This window comes from Lepus europaeus, chromosome 21 (assembly GCF_033115175.1).
Source record: "Lepus europaeus isolate LE1 chromosome 21, mLepTim1.pri, whole genome shotgun sequence".
Lineage (NCBI taxonomy): Eukaryota > Metazoa > Chordata > Mammalia > Lagomorpha > Leporidae > Lepus > Lepus europaeus.
Genome location: NC_084847.1, coordinates 58,888,616 through 58,910,567, shown reverse-complemented (window position 1 = coordinate 58,910,567; position 21,952 = coordinate 58,888,616). Strand labels below are relative to the sequence as shown.

At 69.8% G+C, this 21,952-nt stretch overlaps 1 protein-coding gene across 2 annotated transcripts; it reads right to left on the bottom strand.

Annotated features, from left to right (window-relative positions):
* Nucleotides 1-658: 658 nt before the first annotated feature.
* Nucleotides 659-21,257, bottom strand: TTYH3 (tweety family member 3). Of its 2 annotated transcripts, XM_062180038.1 has the most exons (15): nt 20,983-21,257; nt 11,274-11,443; nt 10,891-11,002; nt 10,574-10,794; nt 10,368-10,463; nt 9,444-9,516; nt 9,134-9,209; nt 7,835-7,890; nt 7,147-7,239; nt 5,855-5,947; nt 5,616-5,752; nt 4,735-4,908; nt 4,434-4,509; nt 3,722-3,822; nt 2,624-2,705 (listed from the first exon to the last, which is right to left on the bottom strand). In XM_062180038.1, the coding sequence occupies exons 1-14, from the start codon at nt 21,103-21,105 to the stop codon at nt 3,742-3,744; spliced, it is 1,581 nt and encodes a 526-aa protein (XP_062036022.1). In that variant the 5' UTR covers nt 21,106-21,257; the 3' UTR covers nt 2,624-2,705; nt 3,722-3,741. The 2 variants fall into 2 exon arrangements, with proteins under 2 accessions (XP_062036023.1, XP_062036022.1); XM_062180039.1 differs by lacking the exon at nt 3,722-3,822 and having other exon boundaries at nt 659-2,705; nt 20,983-21,256.
* Nucleotides 21,258-21,952: the final 695 nt, after the last annotated feature.

The following is a 21,952-nucleotide window of genomic DNA, read 5'->3' as shown; positions in this document are numbered from 1 at the left end:
GGCCCAGATTGTCCCCCTGCCCTGTTCTCATCACAGCCCTGGGGGCTTGGCGAAGACCCTTCCCTGGAGCGGGGCCAGCATCTCCGTGTGCACCTGCGGCCGTGGGCTGTGTGGGCTGTGCTGGCTCTGGGGAGCCGCAGCCTCTTCTCCCACAGCCGGGGGCCCAGCATGGCTCCAGCCTGGCCTCCTGGACCCTGTGCCGGCCCTCACTTCGGCCACCTGCTGTAAGTGCTGGGCCCTGGGCCCGGCCCCCTCCCCACACGCCGCCTCAGTGGGGTGCAGTCCCTGGAGAGCCCCTCCCACGTGGGCAGAGGCCAAAATGAGCCTGGGGGAGAGGCCCGCGCGTGAGGTTTTTTTTTTTTTTTTTGACAGGCAGAGTGGACAGTCAGAGAGAGAGAGACAGAGAGAAAGGTCTTCCTTTTGCCGTTGGTTCACCCTCCAATGGCCGCCGCGGCTAGCGCGCTGCAGCCGGCGCACCGCGCTGATCCGATGGCAGGAGCCAGGTGCTTCTCCTGGTCTCCCATGGGGTGCAGGGCCCAAGCACTTGGGCCATCCTCCACTGCACTCCCGGGCCACAGCAGAGAGTTGGCCTGGAAGAGGGGCAACCGGGTGGTTTTTTTTTTTTTTTTAATTTGTTTATTTTAAAACATGAAATCCAAGCTGAATAGAAACCACAGAAATTACACTGACGAGATTTTTAGTATTTGCCAAGAAAAATAAGGTCCCCAAAGAAATAAAAATCAAACCCCAAACCCAGTCTTAAAAAAAAAAACCCAACAACAAAAACAGCACGGCGACAGTACATACAGCCGCGGCCCCATGGAGCCGGGCGGGTGGCATGGAGGGCGGGGATGGGGGAGGGGCGTCTCGACAGAACCGTGTGCGTGTTCGTTCCGTGACAGTGGCTCAACACGGGGGACGATTCCATGCGAGAGGCCCCGGCCCCTCGCCTAGGGCACAGGGACTGGGCAGGGCTGGGACCTGGGGTTGCATAGTGAGGTGGGGGGGGTAGAGGGAGAAGGGTCAGGGGCTGTTCCCACCCAGGCCCTCCCACCCCCCAAACCCAACCCTGGGGAGTGGGCACCTCGTGCCGCTGGCTGCCCTGCTCCCCGCGAGGCCAAGGACCCCCTCCCCCCATGCTCCACAGTCCAGTGGTGCAAGGTGGCCCTGGGCTGCCACCCCAGGAGGGGCTGGGGGGGGGGCACGGTGAGGGAAGGGGCACTGAAGACTCCAAATGAAAAAAAAAAAAAAAAAAAACCAATGGCAGGAGCCGCTCCTGCCCGGCCCGAGGCCTGTTCTTCCTTCAGCCTTGGGGAGTGGGAGGCCACAGGCAGCCCGGGACAGCACCGTGCACGGCCACGCGTGGCCACCATCCCTGGCCTGGAGTGCGGCTGCTGCCCAGGCTCTGGCCCATGTCCAGGGCTGCTTCCGCCACGGAGTCCAGTCGGGAGGACACCGGGCAGGTCGGCTTTGGCTGGGCTTCGCTGGGGCAGAGCCCCTCCACTGAGGTTTGGCGATGCCCGGGGCCGAGATGCCTGCACAGACACCACCCCACCTGCCTCCCACCCCGCTTGTTGGTCCTGGACACCAGCGTGGAGAGAGGGGCTTGGCCAGGAAGGGCAGGGGCCCTGCTCTGGCTGTCCAGCGGCCCTCTGGCTGCCCCGGCCCGAGCCCACGTGGAGCTGCCGCGGCCGGAAGCACAGCAAACATCACACACAGAACCGAAAGCACCTTAGGAAGCCGCGCTCCCGCTCCACAGGGGCGCCGAGGCCGCAGGGACCCCGGCCAGAGCCCACGGGACATCTGTTCCCGAGGACAGGGCCCTCCGGGGGCAGCACCGGCCCAGGGAGGGGCCTCCGCCTGCTCCCCGGCTCACCCTGCGGAGAGACGGCCACTCCAGCCTGGACGCGGGCTCGCCTGCTGGCTCTGGGCAGCCAGGGGCACCGGTGGAGGCTGGGAGTGAGGTCAGTGGTTAGTCCCAAGTGGGCATCAGAGGCCAGGGGCACAGTCACAGCCGGCTCGGGTCAGGCCCCGGGGAGTCCCCCTTGGCCGAGCCCCATCTGCCCTAGAGATGACAAACATGGTTAGTGCAAAAAAACGAACCGGACAAAGCTGCCAGCTCTCTGGGGCGGGGGAGGGGGTTTGGCACCAAGAAGGCGGCCAGCACCGAGAGGCCGGTGTGCAGCTGGGACTCCGCGCGGCACCTGCTGTCCGTGGAGGGCTGGGGGAGGGAGAGAGCGAGCGGCGGCAGGGAGCCCTCCTGGGAGGAGGGGCGCGCTGTGTCAGGCGGGTGCTGGATGCTGCAGAGAGAGGGGTGCGGGGGACGAGCTGGCGGGCACAGCGCCTGTGTGCCGGGAGGTCACCCCCAGGGGCCCTGTGGAGGGAAGCGGGGGGCTGGCGGCGGGCAGGAAGGCTCTGTCCCGGTGCGTGAGCCGATTCGGGGGTGCAGGCCCAGGGCCCCTGTTCTCATCTCCGTGCCCCTGTCGGGAGGGAGAGAGGGCAAGGGGCCTGCAGGGGGGCCCGAGGCTGGCGTGGCGTGGCGTGGCGTGGCGGAGCTCGCGGAGGGTCCGGCGGCAGCCCTGGGGTGCAAGCAGCCGTGCGAGGGGTGGGGCGGGAGGCGCCGGTGCGGTCTAGTGCCCGCTGCCGCTGGAGTCGGGGCGAGGCTGGCTCGTGGCGAGGTACTTGGCTCTCATGCTGGATGTGTACTGGGGAGACAAGGACGTGGGTCAGAGGCCTCCTTGGCGTGGCCCTTGGTCGGCGGTGGGATGCACCAGCGCGGAGCCTAGCCTGGACCAAGGACCAGCTGGGGCGGGGGGAGTCTGCCTGAGCCACCGACCCTGCCGGGTCCTAGCCGCGCCCCACACACTTGGGATGGAAAGGTCACACAGGCTGCCCACCAGCGCCAGGCGAGGGCTGGGCCAGGCCATGAGCTGCAGGCCATGGCCACAGAAGCAAGGAGACCCTGGCCTATGGCGGCTCTGTGCGGCACTCAGCACCACACCCCGGGGAGGGAGAGCCTGAAAGCCATGCGGCCCCCTCGGTGGAGGACCCAGCGGGGGGTCCTCCAGGGTCTTGCCCTCAGGGCCGGGTGGCTGCAGGGGCAGGCGGCCTGTGAGGCTTGGCCACCGCCTTCCAACAGGAGGTGCACATGCGTGTGCAAGCGAGTGCGAGTGCGTGTGTGCTCGTGGAGGCACGTGCTGAGGCCAGGCGATGTGCAAATGGCTCCTGCCCACACAGAGCGCTTGGCGGCCCTGCGGGGTGGGGGTCCCACAACCCAAGGGAGCCCGGCCAGTCCTGAGTCCCCAGGCCCTCCCGGAGCCCCTGTGCTGTGAGCAGCCAGCTGCAGGGCAAGGCGGTGAGGCCGTGGCGCTCCCCACGCATGCAACGGCGGGCGGGCAGCCCAGACCCGAGAGGCAGCCGAAGCAGGTGCCACACGGCCGTGTGGGGCAGGCGAGCCTGCACACCTGTGTGCGCCTGCACGTGTGGCCTCTGCCCCCAGGCCAGGTGCGCACAGGGGTCTCGCTGGGAGGAGACGGGGTAGAGGGGCTAGGCCCCTGCAGCAGGTGGTACAACCCCCAGGGGCTGTCAGTGGGGCTGAAGACAGGGGAGGGGGGCTCTCTGCCCGTACCGTGGGGCCGGTGAGAGGTCTCGGCGGCTGGGCCGGCCCTGGAGCAGAACAGGGGGACGGCGGCCGTGTGGGGCGGGGCCCGGGGGTCAGTACCTGTTGCTCCCAGGGCACGGCTACCACAGCGTTCGGGCACCGCCCATGGGCTGAAACCGCCAGCCCGCGTGGCTGCCAGAGTCCGAGGCAGCCAGATAGCGCTGGGAGGGCCCAGGGGTGCAGGAGAGAGAGAGAGAGAGGGCGGCCTCAACGCCAGGCTGCGCTGGCCGGAGCAGGCCAGGGGGCCGCCGAGTGTGCAGGGGGGCCTTTGGGACGGCGGTGGCCTTCCCGCGGGAGGGCGCGTCCCAGGCAAGGTGGCCGGCAGCCTCTCGACTCCCGTGCCGTGGCCCGGCCCCGCCAGGAAGCCTGCCAGGCCCCCGGTCCTTCCACAAGCTCCTCCTCTTTGGCACCAAATCCACCCTGTCCCCTCCGGGGGCCAGAGAGGAGGCCAGCCCCAGGCGGGGCCCGGGCGCGCTCAGGACAGGAGCAGTGAGGCCGGGGCCCGGGCACTGCAGTGAAGCTGGGAGCGGGGAGAGAGGCAGTGGGGAGAGCACGTCCCGGGGTCACCAGGGCCCCAGGGCGCCTCCAGGCCAGCTCGGAGTAGCGGCTCCCTCCAGGCCTGGCCACCCAGCCTGGGTGCCCCGGGCCAGGGAGCGCACCCCTTGGCCCCTGGCTGCCCCTGGAGCCCACACTGCCGGTGACAGCCGCACCGGAGCACCTGGGCGACAGCGCGGCCGCCCACCCGCGCCCACCCTCCTGCCCCGAGACTTACTGAGGGCGGTGGGGACTCGCGCCCGATGAGGGGGGTGTTCTCGCAGCGTGGGTTCTGGAGGTTGGTGTTCTGGCTCCTGAGTGGGCAGACAGGCAGTGAGCGCCCCTGGCCTGGGCAGACCAGCCGGTCCCCACCCAGCTCCGCCTGGCATCCCTGTTGTCACTGGGGCCCACGGCACTCACGCGCCCAGCCAGAGCCCACGTGTGGCCTCCCCGTGGCCCCTCTGCTGGCTGCGCCTGGGAAGAGGCTCTGGGTGCCGGGCCCCTCGCCCAGGCTGGCCTGCGGGCTGCCCACGACTCACATGTACTCAGTGACCGGGGCGTTGCTGACGGTGTGGGCCGCGGCCGGGATGCTGGTCTCGCTGCCGTAGCTGCTCCCACAGCTGTACAGGCTCGGCATGTGCACGCGGTATAGGCTGTCATGTGCCTGCCGCGGCCCGGGGGCCGCCTCCTCCTCCCCGTCGTCATCGGCGCCCCTGCAGGGAGGACAGCCAGCCCGGTTCAGGCCCGGGGTGGAGCCGGCCGGAGCGCTGGCACAGCAGCACCTGGTTCTGACCGCGCTCGGTGCCGTGCACGCTGTGGCTCTGTGGGGGCTGGTAGACCACGCGGTCACCGCAGCGTGGGTTCCGCACCAGTACCTGCTGTCTGATGAGCAGAGCGCGCACAGGAGGCCGGTGGCCTCTCGGGGCGCAGGGCCCACATGCACCCCTGGGGGCGTGGACCAGGAGCTCCTTCCCTGCCCCCTGGAGTTCCCGCCCACTCCTGTGGCTGTTGCGGGGGAGGCTTGGGGCCAGGCTGCGCCGACTCGAGCTCCTCCAGGCTCTGCCGGTCTCACAGGGGACACAAGGCCAGGCTGCCTGGTGCTGGGCTGCAGGCAGGGCAGTGGAAGCTGTTGGCCGGGCAAAAGCAGGAGCCAGGCCCAGGGCAGGGGTTCACGCGGAGCGGCTCGCCTGGCCCTGGAGGTGGGTCCTCCTACAACCTCCACAGTCACCCGATAGGCAGCGGTGCCGCGACGCCCCGGCCACCATCGGCGCTAAGGCCACCGTCACCACCGCCGGCACCAGCACCACTACTTCACCACCATCACCACCGCCGGCACCAGCGCCGTCAACATCAGCTCCGGCAGGCAGCGTCCCCAGGGGTGCTGGGGCCTGGCCGTCCAGAGGAGCCCCGGGGGCCTCACCTCTTGTGTTGCCAGGTGTGCGGGACGCTGCAGACGATGGAGCTGAACATGAGGGCAGTGACGAAGGAGAAGAGGGCCAGGTAGACGAGACCCTCGACGCCGTCGTAGCAGAGGCCGGTCAGTGCCTGCACATAGTCCTGAGCCGCAGGCGCACAAACAGGAGACAGATGCCGTGAGGCCGACCTGCCGGGGACCCGCCGTCTGTGGAGGAGCCCCCCCAGCCCCCGCCGCGGCCTCACCAGATGCAAGCTGCGGCAGTCCACCAGGGCGGTGAGGTGCTGCAGGTTCACCTCCGTGCTGTTCAGCACTTCCTGGACACGGAGCAGGGGGTCCTGGGGGCACGCGCCACGCACGGTCAGCACCGCGCTGGGCACCGGAGCCGGCCACACCTCCCAGCACTCCCAGGCCTGCCTCTGCCCCACCACTGGGTCTTGGGCACCCCCAAGTCGTGCCCTGGCCTCCCCGGGGGCCATTGAGGACAAGAGGCCGCCAGACACCGTGCTCACTGCTGTGGACACACCCTCCTGCATTGTGGTGCCGGGGACACGGCAGCCTCCTGCCTGTCCGGACTGAAGAGCCCTTCAGGGAACAGTCACAGGGCTGCAGAGACGGGCAGTGCGTGGGCCTCCCTGCAGAGTGCACCCGGCCCTGCAGTGCCTATGTGTGTGCCCTGCAGTGCCTACGTGTGCACGTGTGCCCTCCAGTGCCTGCGTGCGCACGTGTGCCCTCCAGTGCCTACGTGTGCACGGGTGCCCTGCAGTGCCCACATGTGTGCATCCTACAGTGCGTGCTGTACCCACGTGTGCAGATGCGTGTGCACACAGGTGCCTCCACCCCGCCTCCCTGGGAGCTGCTGTCTGGGCTCACTGCGCCCCTGGCTTCCTATGTTAAGTCCTTGACCTGACCCCTGGTCCTAGGTGTGAGGCCTCTGGGGGCCCTCATGCGGCGACACTGGGCTCCATGTGAGGAGGGGAGAGCACTCGACGTCCCGGCTCCGTCTGTGGCTGAAGCTGCCTGGTCAATGGTTCTCTTATGGTGGGGCCAAGCTGGCGTACACACCTGCCTGACAGTGCAGGCGGCGCCCTGGCTGTGACCACGTAGGGAATCTGGGAAGCGGCGTCTGCATCAGTGGGCGCGTGTGCGGGTGTGTGGGTACGTGCTTGGTATTGGTGCCGTGCAGCATCTCAGAGCACAGAGCTGGAGAACACAGCTGTGCCCACCTGTGCTGGGGCGGTGTGCAAGGGGTCGGGGGCCCCGCAGGGCCGGCTTTTTGCTAGAGCAGGTGGCAGGTACATAGGTGTCGTAGTGCACACGCTCAGAGCCCGGGCGCCACAGCGGGGCAAAGTCACCACCCCTCAAATTTCCAGGATGGCGCGGGGCACCTGGTCTTGTCCTCCAGAGAGAACGCAAACACAGTTCTTCCAGAGACCACCACAAATCCTGGGGAAGAGGGGGGTGGGCGCCCCGACTCCCCACCACGCTGCCCCAGCTGCACCTGCCCGGAAGCCCTCGAGGGGGAGGGGCGCCTCACCTTGGCGGCCGGGTGCTCCCGCGTGGTGCTCCCCAGGAGCTCGGCCACCAGGTCCTGCATCTCCACCAGCGCCTTGTGGCTGCCCGACAGCTTCTGCTCCAGGGAGGCAGCCGGTTCCAGCAGGGCTGAGCCCACCCCATGCCCCCAGCCGGTTCCAGCAGGGCTGAGCCCACCCCGTGCCCCCCAGCCGGTTCCAGCAGGGCTGAGCCCACCCTGTGCCCCCCAGCTGGTTCCAGCAGGGCTGAGCCCACCCCGTGCCCCCCAGCCGGTTCCAGCAGGGCTGAGCCCACCCCGTGCCCCCCAGCCGGTTCCAGCAGGGCTGAGCCCACCCCGTGCCCCCCAGCGGCCCGCATGCCCAGGGAAGGCACAGACCCCAGGTGGTAACAGGGGGGCTGCTCCAGAGAGCAGAGTCCTCAGGACCCCATGGCGGCAGGATGACAGACAGTGGATAGCAGTTGTGACCGGTGGGTGCACCCGAGCAGCCCACGGGAGTCGTCCACGGGAAACCAGAGGCCTCCTGGGGCTCTTCCCGCCCCAAGGCAGTGAGAGGAGCCCAGGCTCAGGGCACCAAGCAGCTCTCCCAGCATGCTTCACCCGGGGCACACAGCACTCACCCAGCTGCCCCCCTCATGGTGCCACGCCCACACAGACGCCAACCCCGCCCCTGCGTCCCAGCCCGGGCTCTCACCTGCTGGAAGGGGTTGGTGGCGCGGGGTGAGCAGGCCAGGTAGTACTGCAGAATGTCTGCAGAGAGAGGGCAGCGCGGGCTGAGCCCCCCGGACCGCTGTGTGTGCACGTGGGTGTGGGTGCAGCTGTGTGTCGGCACGTGTGCCCGTCTGCACGTGCACGTTTCTGTCTACACACGCACACGGGGCCGCTGGTGTGTCTGTGTGTGCTTCAGGTGTGCACCCGGGAGCCCAGCTGTGTCTGCCGTGTGCTCGGGGGGCGGGGCAGGAGGCAGAGCCCCACCTGAGACAACCTGTGACCCTGGGCCCCATGGGCGGGACAGTCCTGGGGCAACCGCGTCCCCCCCACCACAGGGAGGAGAGGGCACAGCCAGGGGCCGGCTCTTCTGCACGGTCACACCGTGCTGGGTCAGGAGGAATTTCCCTACAATCCCAGCCCGGCATCTCTGGAAGAGCCCGGCTGAGGGCACCCGGACGGGCGGGCACCCTCTCCCGCCCAGCGACTGCGGCTCTGGGGCCCTGGGGCCTGGGCGCCCACCTGCCCCTTGCCCGGGTCGTGCCCCCTGGACCCTGAGAGTGGCCTATTCTGATGACAGAGATGCCGCAGGAAGGAAAATCACTTCTTCAAAAGAGGACAAGAGTACGCAGGAGCCTAAGCCGGCACCAGGGTCTGGGGGCATCCCAGGAGGGTGCCGGCTGGGGGCTCCAGCTCACCGCGTGGGGCCAGGACCTAGGACCTGAGCAGTGCAGACTGGAGAGGCTCCCAGATGGGGTCACATGGACCCCGCTGGCCCCAGGCCTCCCTCATCGGGGTCCCCGGCTTTGGCAGAACTGGGCCCTCAACCAAATGGGCTGGGAACCTGGCCGCCGGTCAGTCCCTTGGCTCTGGTGGACAAAAGCAGGCAGGCTGGGCCCCGCCAGGCCACCCCAGCCCGACCTGCACAGGGACAGCCCCTGCCTGCCATCCAGGAACCCCTTACCCACATCGCAAACCTCGCGCACCCGCCCCCGGCCCCCAGTGCCGCTCAGGGAGGGACCCAGGCCCCAACAGTTGCTCCGCCTCCATGCCTGACCCGGTGTCCTCACCCCATTTGCTCAGCGCCCCCCCAAAAGACATCAAGGGACAGCTCCTGTTTGCAGAGGAAGCTGGGACCCCAGCTGTGACGGGCCTCTAACACACTCCAGTGTCTGCCTCGGGGCTTGGCACCTGCTGCCTGTTGGCCAGCCTGGGTCACCTGGCCTCCACGCCCCAGGCCCCTCTCTCTGCTGGCTCGTGAGCCGACCCCGGGGTGCGCACTCACCTCCGCTCAGCACCGAGTGCTCCCCCACCATCTTGGTCACGTAGGTGTCGGGGTCCACACAGAAGTCGCTGGAGCCCTGGGGAGGTGCCGGCGGGGGTGTGTGTGACCAGGTTGGCCCCAGAGGCGGGTCTCTGCCCTCAGTTCCCAGAGGGAGATCATGGCCCCTGGGGTCTGCCTCGGTCTGGGTCACGGAGTCGGAGTTGCTGTGAGCCCTTGGCAGGCCCCACCCTCCAGAGACACAGGGATGACCCAGGGCGCCCCTCCCCCGCTGACGCCCAGGTGTGGGGACCCCTGGCCCTGGGGCACTCACCACAGACACGGCCAGCTCCAAGCCCAGGGCACCCCAGCTGATGACCAGGGCCAGGACCCCCAGCAGGCAGACCCTTGGGGCAGAGACAGCCATCAGCAGCCCCAGGCTGGGGGGTCGGGCTCCCCGGGGGCTGTGCTCTTCCCAGAGCTGCCCAAGGCCGGGAAGGCGGCTCCTCCAGGCCAGGTGGGGCGTGGGGCTCAGAGCCGGGGCAGGGAGGCTGGGTTTCGGCGTGGCCAGGAGCTGGTGGCTCCATGGCCTCTTCTCCTGTGTCCAGCCCCCCGACCAGGCCGTGCTCACTCTGGCCTGCGGTCCACCCGGCGGCCCAGGGACAGTGACCCTGGGCCAGACCAGGTCCTCCTTTGCTCCGAGCCCCCACCATGCTGCCTGTCTCAGAGCCTAGGCCTGGTGTGGCCTGTGTCCCCTCCACAGCCCCCTGCTCCCCCACAGGTCCCAGTACTGGCCCTTGGACAGCACTGCCCGTGAGTCCAGGGCTCGCTCGCGCCCCTGCGCTCCTCTCCCGGGCCCCTGCAGGTCTCAGGCAGGGCAGGGAGCCCGGCCGGCCCTGCCACCTGCACTCCCTCTGCCCTGGTTTCATTCCCCCCTCCCCCCGGCTCATCATCTCTGTCACATTCATTCACCCTGTGCCGCGTCCTCAGGGACACTGACGGCGGGGGCTCTGCACCACGAGCTGCCTGCCGAGGCCAGCAGCCTGGAGGCAGCACCCCTGGGTCTGGAACCCAGGCCGCTCTGAGCCACGGACGAGGGGCTGCAGGAAGGCGACCCCAGCTCTCAGGCACCTGGGCAGGCAGCTCCGGGTCTTGGGACGACAGGTGCTGGCCCCACCGTAGACTCACGAGGGGAAGCTAGAGAGGGTAGGCAAGGCCGCGGGGCCGGGGCAGGAGCAGCAAGGGTCGCGGCACTCACCCCACCAGGATGCCCTTGGAGCTACGGATGAGGCCGACCAGCACCAGGAGGCAGATGCTCACGTCCAGCAGCAGCAGGCCTAGGTAGCCCAGCCACCTGCGGATGCCACGGGTGTGGGCCGACGGCCTGGCGGACCCCGGGGTACCAGGTGCAACCCGGGGCAGGGCCACGCTTCCCCTAGGCAAAGCAGGCTCGGCGGGTCGCACCTGTACCAGTCGTAGAGGTCCACCTGCTCGGCCAGCAGCTCCAGCGACACGCCCGGGTTTCGCCAAAAGGGGATGGCGGCCGTGTAGGCCAGCAGCAGCTCCAGCAGGCCCTGCAGCCGCTGCACGGCCCGCAGCGGCTCCGGCTGCCCGCTCAGCTGCCGCTCCAGGCTCTGCAGGCTGGGCTCCGCCGTGCGGTTCAGGGCGGCGGCCGTATCCCACACCTGTGGCCGGGATGCATGCGGGGCAGTGTGAGGTGGGGGGGGGGCTGTGCTCTGCGCCTCCCTCGACGCCCTCGCCCCGCCCTCCCGGCCACTCACGCGGTCCTGCACCCCGGCCACCGTGCGGTTGGCGTGGCGGAGCGAGTAGGTGGCCCGATGGACGCCGTCACTGGTCTCCCCATTGCCATAGAATCCCACGGCGATGCCGGCGCTGCGAGAGGGCAGAGACCGGTGACGGCGCGGCCCGCCCAGACTGCGCCCACCCCTCTAGCCACGCCCTCCCCTAGGCCACACCTGCCCCGCTGGCCACGCCCCAGCCCCGCCCATCCGCCTTGTCCTCTTCCACACCCACCCCGCTGGCCACGCCCCAGCCCTGCCCTTCCCCTCAGCCATGTCCTCGGCCACACCCACCCCGCTGGCCCCGTCCCCGCCCCGCCCTCCCTCGGCCACGCCCCTCCCGGGCCGCGCCCCGCCGCGCTCACCTGCACACCAGCGTGGCGATGATGACGCACCAGGCGGTGCAGCAGCAGTCGGCGTCCAGGTGCTCCTCGCTCTTGCGCCGCCGGCAGCACAGCCAGAAGGAGTAGAAGAGAAGGAAGAGGAGGTCCAGGGCGAGGCAGGCCAGGGCCGCCGCCCCCAGCAGCAGCAGCGCCTGTGGGCGGGCAGCGGGGAGACGGCGCTGGCGCGGGGGGGTGGGGCCTGGCACGCGCCACTTAGCCGCCACCACCACCACCTCCCATGCCACCTCAGTGACAAGGTGTGTCCCTCCAGACCCGGACTCCACCCCAGCGGAGGGAGGCCCCGCCCACAGGGGGCCACCTCGGGGACAAGGTGTGTCCCTCCAGACCCGGACTCCACCCCAGCGGAGGGAGGCCCCGCCCACAGGGGGCCACCTCGGGGACAAGGTGTGTCCCTCCAGACCCGGACTCCACCCCAGCGGAGGGAGGCCCCGCCCACAGGGGGGCCACCTCGGGGACAAGGTGTGTCCCTCCAGACCCGGACTCCACCCCAGCGGAGGGAGGCCCCGCCCACAGGGGGGCCACCTCAGGGCCAAGGTGTGTCCCTCCAGACCCGGACTCCACCCCAGCGGAGGGAGGCCCCGCCCACATGGGGCCACCTCGGGGGACAAGGTGTGTCCCTCCAGACCCAGACTCCACCCCAGCGGAGGGAGCCCCGCCCACAGGGGGCCACCTTGGGGACAAGGTGTGTCCCTCCAGACCCGGACTCCACCCCAGCGGAGGGAGGCCCCGCCCACAGGGGGGCCACCTCAGGGCCAAGGTGTGTCCCTCCAGACCCGGACTCCACCCCAGCGGAGGGAGGCCCCGCCCACAGGGGGCCACCTTGGGGACAAGGTGTGTCCCTCCAGACCCGGACTCCACCCCAGCGGAGGGAGGCCCCGCCCACAGGGGGGCCACCTCAGGGCCAAGGTGTGTCCCTCCAGACCCGGACTCCACCCCAGCGGAGGGAGGCCCCGCCCACATGGGGCCACCTCGGGGGACAAGGTGTGTCCCTCCAGACCCGGACTCCACCCCAGCGGAGGGAGGCCCCGCCCACAGGGGGGGCCTGTCCCTTACTGGGTCTCTCGGCCAGGTCCAGGGCAGGCTGCGCCCCCGTGCCCCGGGCAAGGGGAGGTATTTTGCCAATGGAGCCCCTCTCCGATGGGCAGGGGGCTACACGAGGGAGTGGCCACTCCCCCGCCTGCTGCTTTTGAGACTTGGCACTGGAGGAGGTGGTGGTGCCAGGGCCCCCAGCCAGGCCCAGCACCCACACAGGCTGTGCGCAGGTGCCTGGGTCCTCCAGTCCCCAGGCCGGGCCCCCCACAGGAAGTGGTCTGCTGGGTGCAGCAGTGAGCACTCGCCACTGGGAGGGGGGAGCAGGCGGCGGGACAGGGCCCCAGAGCTGTACGTGGCTGGGGCAGGCGCCAGCTCCTCCCCTCCACCCCTGCACCTTAGGTTGCCTGGCCATTGCTTTTGCCCCCATATCACTGGTGCAGAGACCAGGCCCCCCAACCTCCTAAATGTGGCCACGTGGCACAGCTCCTCGGGAAACTTGGCACGTCCTGGGCCAGGGCAGGGTGGGGGCTGAGCACCGCACAGGGGGAGGCCCATGGAGGGGCCGGGAAGGGGCACTCAGGGTGGTGGGGTGAGCCGCTGGGACGCACCTTCCCTCCCACACCCGAATGCTCCAGTGTCCCAGTCTTCCCCAGGCTGCCACCGAGGCCCCAGGGACTAGTAGGAGCCAGTTGCCAGGCCGCAGGAGGGATGTGCCTCCTCACCCCCTCTCTCCACCCGACCAGGGCCTGCACGCACAGCCAGCACCGGCCGATGCCACACCGGCACTCCGGGTGGGCGCTCAGGTGCTATGAGGCCGGGCCTGCGCCCCTGTGTAGGGGATGGCACGGGGTCCCCTCCCGCAAGGAGAACTCAGGCACCGGCAGCCGCTGGAGCTGGGCGCCTCCCACTCCTCCAGCCAGGGGCTGCTGCCCACGGCCACTGCCTTGGCAGGAGGGGCCTGTGGGGCCTGGGCACCAGAGCTACCTGTCAGCCCGGGGCGCTCTGGTCCGAGGACTCAGGCCCCGGGGAGGGGGCCTTGCCTTAGCAGCCCGGTATCCTGGCAGCAGGCCCTGCACACGATGTGGGGGGGGGGGGGGGCTCAGTAAACATGCGGGTGCTTCAGCAGCTGTGTCCTCTGGGCTCCCTCACGGGCTGGGCCACGGGTGCTGACCCACAGCTGGTGACCACAGCCTTCAGGTCCCTCCGTGCAGGCCCCAGGCAGAGGGCAGCACACCTGTGAGGGCCGCCGACCCAGGGACCTGCACCTGCACCTCTCTGGCACACGCACGGCCTGGCAGACCAGGCCCACGTGAACCAGGAAGGAGCGGGCCCTGGTGCACCCTCAGACACGGACACGTGTGTCCAGGCCCACACACCCGGCCACGTGGGCTCCCAGGGCCCCGGCATCAGCCCTAGGGCGACACCGACCACTCCCGGCTCACTGAGGGGAGGGAAGGGCAGGGCCAGTGCCCAAGGAAGCCCAGGGCCAGGTCCTTGAGGGTGAAATGTCATTCAAGCCCAGGGGACAGTGACAGGTGCAGAGCTGGGTGCCTGTCACTCCCAGCTCCCTGCCTGCAGGGGCAGCCAGTGTCCTGGCTCCTCCTCCCCCTGGCCTTGGCTGAAACTGGCCTCACTGGCCTGGGAGCCAGAGAGCAGGCTGTGGGGAGGGTGCTGTGGCCAGGGTGACCTCGGCCCCCGTCTCTGGGGCCAGATTCCCAGAGCACAGCCAGCGGCCCGGCCACCTCTTTCCAGGCCTGGCGTCCCTCTGCCTCTCCCCGGCCCATTCAGAGAAAGAATGGGAAACGCTGACCAGCACCTGGCTCTGACCAGATGGAATTTTCCGTCTGTGGGGGAAGTGAGGCAGGGTTCGGCCAGGAGCTGCACTTGGCTGTGCGCTGTGCCTCCCGGGGCCTGGTCGCCCCCTGCTCACCCCGGGGCTCCTGCTTCTCAGCTTTAGCCCTGCACCCCTAAACCCAAATGCTGGCTCCACACAGCACGCCCCCTCCTGCCTTGTGCCCAGCTGCGTGCCCCCTACTCGCCCCCCAAAACAGCCTACTCTGGAAACACCCAGTGAGCACAGGGCTCGGGTCTGAGCCGCAGGCCCAGTGCTGGGGCTGCCAGGCCTGCGGGGACCCAGCAGGGCCTCTGGGTCAGGAGCCCACCCTCGGCGAACCTCTCTGATCCCCAGCTCCAAGCTCCTCGTCCAGGACCCCCAGGATGTCAGCGTAGACCCCAGGCCCAGCCTGGCTGCCTGCGCAGGTGAGCAGTCCCAACACGGCACCAGGTCCTGACGGCAGTGTGGCAGCGGGAGGCTGTGACCCTGCGACAGGGGTGTGGGCCTGGAGAGGGCGGGCCGGTGGGGCTGTGCAGGCTGCACCTCCCGCGGCTACTGCTCCTGTCTGCCCCACTCCTGGCCTGGCCTGGACAGGGTGCTGATACCTGTGTGCAAACACCCCTCCCCCCAGTACCAGGCTCAGCGCCAACACAGGTCACACAGGAGTGGCTGTGTGTGACCCCTGGGCAGGACACAGCGCTGCCACCTGCACAGACAGCTCCAGCTCTGGTGGGGGCGTCACAGGCTCACCTGCCCTGGGTGGGGGCGTCACAGGCTCACCTGCCCTGGGTGGGGTGTCTCACAGGCTCACCTGCCCTGGGTGGGGTGTCTCCCGCAGTCTCACCTGCCCTGAGTGGGGTGTCACCCATGGTCTCACCTGCCCTGAGTGGGGGTGTCACAGGCTCACCTGCCCTGGGTGGGGGCGTCACAGTCTCACCTGCCCTGAGTGGGGGTGTCACAGGCTCACCTGCCCTGGGTGGGGGCGTCACAGGCTCACCTGCCCTGGGTGGGGTGTCACCCACAGGTTCACCTGCCCTGAGTGGGGTGTCTCACAGTCTCACCTGCCCTGAGGGGGTGTTTCCCACGGTCTCACCTGCCCTGAGTGGGGTGTCTCAGTCTCACCTGCCCTGAGTGGGGTGTCACAGTCTCACCTGCCCTGAGTGGGGTGTCTCAGTCTCACCTGCCCTGAGTGGGGTGTCACAGTCTCACCTGCCCTGAGTGGGGTGTCTCACGGTCTCACTTGCCCTGAGTGGGGTGTCTCACGGTCTCACCTGCCCTGAGTGGGGTGTCTCACGGTCTCACCTGCCCTGAGTGGGGTGTCTCTCACGGTCTCACCTGCCCTGAGTGGGATCGAGCCTCCCTCAGTGCAGGGGCGATCGGCGAGCATCAACCTTCCTGGGCCTGCTCGTCTGCCCTGGGCCTGGCGCTTGGGCACAGTGCAGGCCCTGTTTGGGTAGACAAGGTAGCCAGGGCGCCCCCAGCATGTGGGACCAGTAGCAGGGTCACCTAAGCTGCCACCGTGGGGCCAGCGGGCACTGGGCAGCACTGGGAGAGGTCGTGGGGCTCACGTCCAGGTCTGTGTGCTCAGGTCCGCTGGCCACGAAGCCAGGTGAGATCCGGTCTGAGCCTGCGAGGGCTCTGGGGCTCAGGGCAGGGGCAGACAAGAGGGGGGCTCCGCTTGCCTCTGGGGGTGTCCTGCCGCTGCCCTGGAACTGGGACAGGAGGACTGGAGCCCGCATACCCCGGCCCGGGGTGAGGAACGGGGAGCGGCACACGTGGCAGGGACGAGCTCCACGTCACTGCGGCAGCTCCCTGGCCTGGGTTCCCCGGGAAGGGGCTCCCTCCCACCCCATCTCTCCTAGGGCCAGCCCTGCCTGCGCCCACTGTGCAGACCCCGGGCTGGAGGCCGGAGGCAGCAGCCAGGGCAGGCCAAGGGGAGAGGGAACCACGCCCCCGACGCACTCGGCCCGCGCCCCCGGCGACGTGGCCGGAAATGAGAAACAGACTTTCCAGAGGGCCAGGCCGGGGTCTCAGGAATTCCAGGAGGGTGAGCTCGCGGCCGTGGCTGGCGGGCGCAGCCAGCAGTGGCCACGTGGGGACGGGCCGGGGCTCATGTTTCTGCTCCGGTCCGCCCCGCCACTGGCCAAGGTCCAGGTGGCCCGCGCTGCCCACCTCCTGGGAGGCACACACCTTGCCGGCCCTCACCCCCCAGGCATCGCCTTGGAGGAGCCCCACGCCGACGGGACGTGGGCTGGGGCCTCCAGAGAGCCCTGGCCAGCCCTCCTGCCTCGGGGACCAGCTCCCACTCCAGGGGCAGACGCCAAAGAACGTGCAGCCCCCACCATGCACCCTCAGGGGACTGTCACCGCGCACCTGCGAACGCCACTCCATCGGCCTCTGACCCGGCCAGGAACCACCACGTGGGAGCCAGACCGGAGCCCAGTCCTGGGGCTCGGCCCAACCCCAGACCGGGCGACCTCTGTGATGGCCAGGATCCAGACCAGGGCGCAGCGGGCAGAAGGAGCGGGCGGCCTCCTCCCACAGCCGGGGCCACGCAGGCCACAGCGGGGCGTCCCCACAGCACACGTGCCAGCCGAGGCTACGACGGCCATGGGCGCAGGATGTGTGGGTCCCAGGCGTGTGTGGTGGGGTGTGTGTGTGTGTGTGTTGCCTTCTGGGCCATAAACAGCCCAGCCCCTGGGCAGAGGGGCCCCAGGCAGCCCGGCCCGCTCCTGAAGGCACACCCCAGCACACTGGCCTTCCTCCGGCTCCTGTGGCCACAGGCACAGGCACAGAGCAGCCCTTCCCGTCCCTGGCACTGAGCTGGAGGCCTGGCCTTGACCATGACCCACCTCGGCCTTCCCAGCCCCGTGCAGGGCACGAGGGGCGCCTCCTGGAGCGGGCGAGCGCGGGCAGCTAATTCTGGTGGTGCTGCGATCCCGTCCCCAGTGGGGACCCGGGGCCTCCAGCTCCGGCTCGGCTTTGGCCCCCATGCTCCCCACCCTGGGGACAACAGCGCCTGCTCTGTAGCCTCACCCCTCCCCAGGGCAGTGAGAAGCCTCCGAGGGCCACAGGAGCTCTGGCCTAGCGTGGGGTGGAGGAGGGTCCCTGCAGGCCCCAGCAGGCAGGCCCAGGCCCCCCAGTGCCCGCCCTCTGTCCCACAGTGGCCGGATGGGCGCGCTCCCACAGCCTCGGCCCCACGCCCACGGCAGCAGGTTCACTTCCTCTTCTCTCCACAACTGCCTGAGGGGGAGGGGCACAGGCCAGACCCTCCCCCACCCCCACAACCTCCTGGGACCAGGGCCTTCCGGGAGGGGCGCCAGGCAGACTACGCCCCCAGACCTGGCATGGAGGGAAAGGCCGGTGGCAACTTGTGTAGGGGCCACAACGTCTGGCTCCCCCAGCCACATGTGGCTCCCCCGCAGGGCTGCTTGGGACCACAGCACAGGCTGGGGGCTGGCGGCCGAGGTGGCAAAGTGCCCCCTCCCCAGAACTTGACCAGGAGCCCCCGGCCGGTGTCCGGGACGTGTCCGCTCGTGGGCAGCACAGTGCAGCGCTGGGCCAGGCCCGGAAAAGGCAAGGTGCCCGGGGCCGCCCTGCCCCAGGGCCCCGAACCCCCCACTCCATGCCCAGCTCAGCAAACCTCGGCCACACAGGACCTTGCGCCAGCTCCCCAGGGGCGCTCAGTTCACTTGTCACTCTGCAGGACGCTGGGCGAGCACGGGGAACGGGGGCCGTGGACGCCGTGCAGGACCCGGGTCTGTGGCAGAGGACAGCTGGGCCTCGGGAGCGCCCCACCCTGCCAACCTGGAGGCAGGGAGCCCCCCCTCCCCGTGCCTGCCAGGATCCCACCAGCGCCGGGCTTCATGCCCTGCGTGCTGTCTGGCCTTGGCTCGCACACCTCTGGGCCTGGCCCCGCCCCCGAGGCGGCAGCGCTCCTCTGAGTGCCCAGGCGGGAGGGACGCTGCCTTGCTGTGGGCTGAGGTCCAGCTTCTCTGCCTCAGGGCCTTTGCACACTCTGTCCACTGCCTGGATCCCTCTCCCCAGGGCTCTGCACGCTGCTTCTGCCTCCTCACTGGCGTCTCCGCTGAAACACCTGGGTGCTCAGGTTCCCGTGAGAAACAGCCCCACTGCTGGGCGGACCCCAGGCACCAGAGGGCTTCATTAAACAGGCAGCGAGGCCTGCCCTCCAGGCGTGCGCAGACTCCAAGCAGACCGGAAACACCTCCTCCTCCAGGGAGCCTTCCCTGGCTGCGGGGCTCCTGCCGCCCCCATTCTGACCCCACCCAGGCTGTAACCGTTCTTCTCTCCCCCTCCCACCCCTGCCCCGGCAGCTCCCGGCCTGCCCGGACCAGGACAGCGCCTCCAAGTCTCAGGGCAGACTGAGAGCAGACAGCGTGGACGCCATCCCTGCCGGGCCCAGAAGTGCACGGGCCACCCAAGGTCACAGGATGAGAAGCGCCAGGGCTGGGGCCCAGGCCTGGCGCTCCCCACACTCCAACCGGGGGACCCTCAGGAAGGCAGCCAGCACGGGCCTGCCCAACCGGAAAATCAGGACTTCCCCGCACAGCACAGGCCCTGGGCCAGGTCAGGTGCCCGGCCGCTGGTCTCTGGCTCTGCCAGCTCAGCTGTGGGCCCACGCGGCCGCCTCTGATCCTCTCCCGGCCACTCGGGGGCCCCAGCGGAGGCCAGGGAGCAGCACGGGGCGGCCCACAGGCACCGTGGGGCCCGCCACTCGACAACCTCCCGGGCCCAGAGGTGGGCGCAGTGGCCAGGAAGACGGTGGCCGGGACCCTCAGCCCCAAGAGGACACTGTGGGTGCAGAACCCACCCTCGGCCCGCAAAGCCCAGGGCTCTGAGTATCCTCAGAAGGGCCCCATTGGCTCCTGCCCCTCCGGTCTCAACCTCGCAGTGGGGCGGCCATGGGGGCCCAGAAGCCCTGCCCCACGGCTGACCGGCTCCTTGGGGGACAGGGGAAAGAGGCCCGAGCAGGATTCTGGCCCCACCACTCGCTCGCAGGGATGGTGAGCCAGGCCCCGTCTCTCTGCGCCTGTTTGCTAACCTGGACAATGGAGACATCCCGGGGCTGTATGCAAGGGGCTAGTGACAGCCAGCCCCACACGGCCCTGTCCTGGGGCCCTCCCCACGTCCTGGGCAGCCCGAGAGGCAGGAGCCGTCCTCTCCCGCAGGGCCGGCCAGGGCTCCAGGGCACGGGGAGCTAACAGGGTGCCGGCCAGCAACACCGCACCTGGACGGCAGAACGGGCCTCGTGCCAGGCTCCATGCCCACCTGGAAGGGAGCTCCTGGCCCCCGCCCCCTGCAGGAGGCACAGCCAGTCCCAAGGAGCCGAGGGCTCAGGGCGGTCCAGCCCTCGCCCGAAGCACCTGAGCACGGAGGGTGGGGGCCGGACGCACGTGCGGGTGTGGCTCAGGCACAGCCAGCACCGGCGCGGAGGCGGCAGGATGGAGGCAGGCCGGTTTCCACGCTGTGAATTATTCAGTGGCTAATTCTGCTCGGCACAGAGAGGGGGCAGGAGAGTGAGTCAGAGCCGCCCACAGGGGAGCAGGGGGCAGAAACCAGGGCTCCCCAGGGCCTGAGGCTCTGCGGAGCTGGGAGCCGCGGGCCCCGGCGTCCAGCAAACCCGGCTGGGGTGGGCAGCCCCGCCGCCCAGGCGGAGCTGAGACCCGGATGAGCCCTAGGGTCACAGGGCTTCCTGGAGACACGCACACCTCTTGGTGGCTCAAACAGGGCCCTCAGGGGACAGGCGGCAGAGCCATCTCCCTGCCACGTTCCTGGGGCACACGGAGACGGCCCTCGTCTGCACGCTGTCTCTGGGCCTGCCCGGGCCAGTCCCGCTCCCCTTGCTTAGAAAGGCGGTCAGCTGGGGGACCGGCGCCCAGGTAAGCGCCGAGGCCGGGGGCAGCGCCGTGCTCCCCAGCACACAGGAGCCCCCTCGGCTTCCCGTGCTCCGGACAGGCGAGGCCACACACAGCCCTGCTCTGCATGAGTGAGGTGGCAGATTCCCCGGCCCCATCCCCCGCCCCCAACGGGCCCAGCCAGACAGCAACCCAGAGGTGCTGGGGTGACCACGCGCCCCCGGCTCGGGGCTTTCTGGAATCCGGATCCCTGTGCAGGAAGGAAATGGCCACAGCCTGGTCCCCTGCCTTGCACTCAAATGACAGTGGCTCGCGCTGGGGCTTGGCACGGGGCCAGGCCCGGGCTCCCGGGGAGAGGGCTGCAAAGGGCTCCCCGCCACCCCCCAGCTCTGCCCAGGCTCAGCCCCTTCCAGCCTCCCAGACGGGCCCACCTTGCATGCCCACAGCGGCACGCGGCATGCTGTGTGTACATCCCAGCGCCCAGCCACAGGGGGCTGGCGTCTGCCCAGGCCTCTCACCCACCCAAGCCTGGACATGGGATTCCCCAGCTGGGGCGAGGGGGGCGAGGAATCCCCTCTGCCTGCCTCAGGCCTGCCAGCCCCTGGTTAGGAGAGGAACCAGGCAGGCGGCCCCCGGTAAGGAGCGGCCAACAGCAGGCGGCAGGGGGCCCGTGGAGGGGAGGGGGCCGGCTTCCCGGAACCCTACAAAGTGAGGCCTACAGAGCTGGGTGGGTGGGGGTGGCTGCAGCCTGGAGAGGGTCTGGGACCCTTGGTGGGGGTGGGGTGTATTCAGGCCCTTGAAGAGGGGGCCCCCCCGGAAGGAAGGGGGGCTGTGGCCCGCGAGGAGGGGGCCTGATGGGGGTTGGGGGAGTCGAGGAGGCCATGATCCGGGCCCCTGACCCCGCGACCCAGGGGCCCCGTCGCGTCACCTGCTGGTAGTCGCTGTCCTCAGGCCGGAACTGACTGCTGGTGGGCTCCCAGCGCAGGTCGAAGTGGGGCAACCGGTGCAGGAGGCTCACCCACCAGGGCGCCGCGTAGCTGACCCCGGCCATGGCGGGCCCGGCCGCCTCCGGCTGCACGGCCGCTGCACGGGGCTCCCTCGCTGGGCCCGGGCGCGGGGTTCAGGAACCCGCGGACCCTGGCCTGGCAGCCTGCATCGTCCGCACGCTCCTGGGCCCGGCCCGGCCCGGCTCGGCCCGGCTCGGCTGCGCTCGGCTCCGCTCGGCCGCCCGCGCCCGCCGCCTCTTTGTTCGCCGCCGCCGCCGCCCCCTCCGCGCCCCCGCCCGCCAGCCGGAGGCCCCGCCCCCGTCCCGCCATTGGCTGTCCTCCACCCGGGCCCGCACCCTCCCCGATCACCCGCCCACCGGTCCCGCCTCTGAACTGCCATTGGTCGACCTCCCTTAGGGCACGCCCCCTACCCCTGGAGCGCCCTGCTGTCTCTGCACTTCCATTGGTTCTTTCTCTCCTTGGTCCCTCCTCCGAGTCCGCCCGCCCTTTCGTTGCCTAATGGCCCCGCCCCCGAGAGGCCCTGCCCACAAGTTCCGCCCCTGCCCCGCCATTGGACCATCAGACTAGGTTCCGCCCACTCCCTCGCCCAGCCACGGGGCGCGTGGAGGGGAAGGCTGGGAGGACCGGTCCTCGATCGCCCAACGGGCCTCTCTCTGGGGTCTGGGAGCTGGAACCTGGCTGCACGCGCAGCCGTGCTCATCACGCGTCCCCTGCTCGGTTCCACTGCTGCACGTGGGTCACATGTTTGCAGGGGGGCCAGGCTGCAGGTGCTGGTCAGCCTGGAGTCCAGCCTGGGGCAGGTTCCTTGACCTCTCTGTACATGAGGTCCTCGGGCGTAGGAGGGGTGACGGAGCTGTGACGGAGCTGCGCCGTAGCTGCACGGGCGCCAAA